At 44.0% G+C, this 4,491-nt stretch overlaps 1 protein-coding gene across 6 annotated transcripts in view; it reads right to left on the bottom strand.

The window, feature by feature from the left end:
- Positions 1 to 1,568: 1,568 nt before the first annotated feature.
- mdm1 (Mdm1 nuclear protein) overlaps positions 1,569 to 4,491 on the bottom strand; it is a 16,989-nt gene continuing 14,066 nt past the window's right edge. For 3 of the 6 annotated variants that reach the window (XM_040140943.1, XM_040140962.1, XM_040140980.1), the window contains 3 exons: positions 3,569 to 3,818; positions 2,087 to 2,149; positions 1,569 to 1,993 (listed from right to left, as the gene is read on the bottom strand). In XM_040140943.1, coding sequence (XP_039996877.1) covers positions 1,884 to 1,993; positions 2,087 to 2,149; positions 3,569 to 3,818 — 423 coding nt within the window. In that variant the 3' untranslated portion in view covers positions 1,569 to 1,883. Of the gene's footprint in view, positions 1,994 to 2,086; positions 2,150 to 3,568; positions 3,819 to 4,347 lie in introns of those variants that run through there. The other 3 variants (XM_040140953.1, XM_040140971.1, XM_040140989.1) reach the window with 3 other exon arrangements.

Here is a 4,491-nt window from a genome sequence, read left to right as displayed (position 1 = left end):
GGTTTATCAAGGTGTCTCACAGGACAATGTCAGGGTGGCTGCTCACCAGCTGAAGCTCGGTAGAAGTTGGGTGACGCAGCAGGACAGTGACCCTAAACATGGAAGTAAATCTACTACAGACTGACTTCACGCAAAGAAAATCCACCTTTTGGGGTCAGAGCCCAGACCTCAACCCTGCAGAGATGCCGTGGAATGAGCTCAGAGAGACGTTCACACCAGACGCCCTGAGAACATGTCTGAGCTGAAGCAGTTCGTTCAGGTCCAGGTCATTCCAAAAGGTTCAGGCTTCTCTTTTTTGGCAACTGTAATCATCCTTACGTCTGGCGCAGCCATAACCTACACGACCTTAAGTATGAAAACATTCCACATAACCGCAAACAGATCTGGAAATTTAAAAATGACAGAAACACGTTGACTGAGGGAAGAGTTTTGAGGCACTGATGTCCGATGACGAAAGCCGCATGTTGATTTTCAGAGACCATTTTAATGTCACGTAGAGTGAAAAATACAAAAAGTGTGGAAATTATAGCCGCTAATTACCGAGGAATGACATTTTCAAATCTTACAAAAATGAACTGAAGATATAAAACACACGTAACAGTAACATTATTCAGGACGATTTAAACAACATCATTTATGACTATTAACACGCACAGTGCAGTTTACTTATGTTGTTGTATTTCCTTGAATTAAACTATAGAGCAGGACTCACAGGAGAGCCCACACACACTCCCTCTGCTTTACATTGTTTATTCTGCCCTGTATATTGTTATGAGGGGAATTCACAGTCAGCTGATTTCCTGGTTCATACCAACCGGTTCATACATGGTTGACGATTGGTGTTTTGTGTGTATTGTGTGTTTGTATAGTGTGTGTGAGGTGTGTGAAGTTGTCGGGTAATCAGGTGCTGACGGTGTTTGTTCTTTCACTATGAGCTCTCATGTTATGTCGGCTCTGTAACGCTGTGGTGGGCAAATATTTAAAAGATGTGGGAAAAATAGTTTCAGGAATATTGCTGTTAATTCCCAGTTTAATAAAGCTGACTGAAAACAGAAAACAGCGGCCTTTACCTGCAGAGGAGCTTTCAGCTTCTCAAATGTGAGCATTTGCTGCTTTTCCTTGTCGTATGTAACAGTAAACTGAATATTTGGGGCTTTTTAACTGTTGTTCAGACCAAAAAAAAAAAAGACGTGATGGCCTCAGCTTGGGCAAATTGTGATGGACATTTTTCACCATTGTCCGATGTTTTATAGACCAAACTATTGATTGAGAAATTAACGGGCAGATTAATCGACGATGAAGTTCGTTGTTGGTTGCAGCCCTAGTGGGAGTTCCCACCATCCCTGCGTCAGTGTTGTTCTTTTTGCTAAGTGAAAGCCCACAGTGGAAGGAAAGTACATCACTGCCAAATGTTTCCAGAAAGTTTGCCTTTAACAAGTCAAACCTCATTCCCTCGGAGGGAAACTAAAAAGCAGCAACCGAAGAATTCAGATCTCGACTTCTGCTTCTTTCAAACCGACACAAACGTTTTTTGTTCATTTATTTATTTATTTTAAACAAGACTTTAACGAAGCTGGTTAACAACTCGAATTTCTATCCGTTTGTAATGACATACAAACAAAACAAAGGTTGGTGTTCATGTCACTTTATCACTTCGATCTCAGCTACCAGACAGTCAGCAACATAACGACTAACATCACATAATTATCAAATCTATAAGAACATCTATTACAAAACTGTAAAACATGTTAGAACAGTTAATCATCTACAAAAATACATTACTTTACAGCCATGATTGATAAAATAAACACTCAGGTCTACAAACAACACGCTGGTTTCCATGGCGACGGCAGTGACGTAGTTGGGGGTCAGGGGGTCAGAGGTCATCTCTTCCCCCAGAAGTTTTCCCGCCTCTTCTGAGCGCGCTCCAGGACGGCGGACGCCACTGAGCAGGAGGCCGCCGAACGCCACGACATCACGGAGAGCCGGTCATCTGGGCGACGAGAGAACAGATTTAAAGGAGAGTTAATGACGGAGGAAAACATTTTATTTTGTTTTTAAAGGTCGAAATGTTGAAGAGATTCACCTTCATCGGAGCCGCAGCCTCCTCCTGAACACTGCAGCTCCCTGAACCTCAAACCCAACTCACCTGAGGAGACACAGGTGTACCATTATATATAATGTGAACATCACACTTCACCTTTTAAAATACCGGCCCCAGCCGAGGGACACTTTGGTAGCGCTACTTCAGCTGTGTTGCGGTCTGTACCGGACTCAGTCCTCACACAACCTGGACGGATTCTACCTAGTTTCAAAGCTCCGAGTCTCCCGACTCCGTCCGTGCAAAGCATTTTCGGATCCTCGCGTCACTGCAGCGGCCGTTTCTCTCAACAGAAAAGTCACTCCTTACCTTTTCGGGTCATTTGCGAGGGAAGAGACGCGTCCCAGTGCTAAGAACTCCTCACTATTTCTGATAAACAAAACGCGCTCAAGCTTCAGTCCAATAAAACACTCGCAGAATGTAATATTATCACGATCAGGGTTTCTGAAAAAGAAATAAATACAGACCCTGCAGCAGCAAACAGACATTAAACATTAGCCTTCATTCTTCAAATGTTAACGAACTGTTACTTTTTATAAATAAACAGTAACCTTGTTATGTGCAAAAGACCCAACTAAGTCAGTACCTTTGCACAGACAGAGTATATAAAGGTAGTTTTACAGGTATTTGGTCATAAACCAAAGCCTGAAACAAATTTCCTGTCAAAGCATCCAGTAGTTGTTGAGACATTTCAGTGTGGACATAACCGACCGCTGCTCCAATGGCCAAAAGCTTTATATCACCATTAAGCAAATCTCTCGGACAGACGCTAGTCAGACGCCATGTTTAGTCACATCTGCCACTCGGACTCTTTTCAGGTTAAATACGAACCTGATCTGTTGAGAAAACGGGGTGAAAGGAAAATGGGACGGAAGTGAAGAGCAGGAGCAGGGAATCCTGGTCTGTCTGAGTGCAGGTAAGACTTCGCCTGCTCGCCCCCGCTTTTTTCTGCTGAGCCTTAATGAAGGTGACCTGTGCTGAACATTTACCGGCGTATCAGAGTCGTGCAGCCGAGTCCTCCGTATCCTGAACGCACATATCGTGTCATTTCCTGTTAGCGAATGCTTTGATGTCGTTGTACATCTCTGTGGATTAGGCGGAGACTTTCTTTGCTCTGTTTGTTTACTGTCAGTGTTTTTTCTGTAGACGTGATGTTAGGATCGTTTAAACAAGTGTGAAGTCAAAGTTTTGGCATTTTTACGTCGTGGAGCTGAACTTTTATTCATTTTCAGGCGCAAATCTACCAATTAGGGGAGAGGTTTGTCGAGGCTTTTGTGTAGCAGGGCTCCTGTGTGCTTTTCAGAGCTGGAGTGCACTGAGATAATCCCGAGAAGAATGATGATAATGACTGCTCGCTGCAGCCCTAGCATCAAGAGCGACGCGTTACACGGTATATGCACATATGCACAACAGATGCACATGCTGATTTTGCTGTTTGGGTCATGGTCATCTGGCGCAGATGCTCACCGTTATGCTGGAAGTCGGGGTGTCTCAGAGTGCCTTGGATGCAGTGCAGTGGGGGTGGGACCAGAGGGGGCGGTGCTACAGGGGGTGGAGGCGTTTGCTTCATCCTGATTGGCTTAGAGGATGGTTTGCGGTCGGGGGAGGAGCCAGGCGATGGGGGCCGGTCATTCTCTGGCCTCGGCTCTGTCTGTTTGATTGGCATGTCGGCCGCGGGGTCCGCCCCTGCTGCCATGGAAACGCCTGACGCACACTTCTGAAGACAACAACATGCGCCTCGGTATCAATGTATAATGTAATATAGTAGAACAGTATACATGTTTTACTGCAGGAGGGTTCCCACGCTACCAGCATGAGGCTGGTATGTAACGTGTTCCTCACTGTGGAAGTCTCCTTTAAAACATGTTCATTAATCTTTGGCTCCTTAATCAGAGGACAACAACAACTCACCTGAATCGCACTGACCACTCTGTTAGGCCTGATATCTTTCATTATCGATTCATCTGCTGATGAATATCTCGATCAACCATTTGATCGGTAAAACATCAGAAAACAGTGAAAGATCACACTATCCCAGAGCACAAGATGACGGTGTTAAATGTCTTGTTTTGTCCAACCAACAGTCCAAAACCCAAAGATATTCAGTTTGCTGCCATGTAAGACAAAGAAAAGAAGGAAATTCTCAAATTTTACAACCTGGAACCATCAAATATTGGGCATTTCCGCTTGTTTTAAATGAACAATATTGCTGCCATCAATTTTCTTTCAATCGACTAATAAGTTTATTAGCTATTATGTTGCTGCAGCATCTATAGTAGCCTGATTTCTAAAATTGTAAAAAGCGCAGACGATCCTAGATTGAAGTTTATCCCTGATACCACAGCAGACTAACGATGCATATGCTACGCTGTGAATTCTGTTCTTTTCCA

The sequence above is a fragment of the Xiphias gladius genome, chromosome 2 (assembly GCF_016859285.1).
Source record: "Xiphias gladius isolate SHS-SW01 ecotype Sanya breed wild chromosome 2, ASM1685928v1, whole genome shotgun sequence".
NCBI lineage: Eukaryota > Metazoa > Chordata > Actinopteri > Istiophoriformes > Xiphiidae > Xiphias > Xiphias gladius.
The sequence above is the reverse complement of the archived record's forward strand: the minus strand, read 5'-3'. Positions and strand labels throughout refer to the sequence as shown.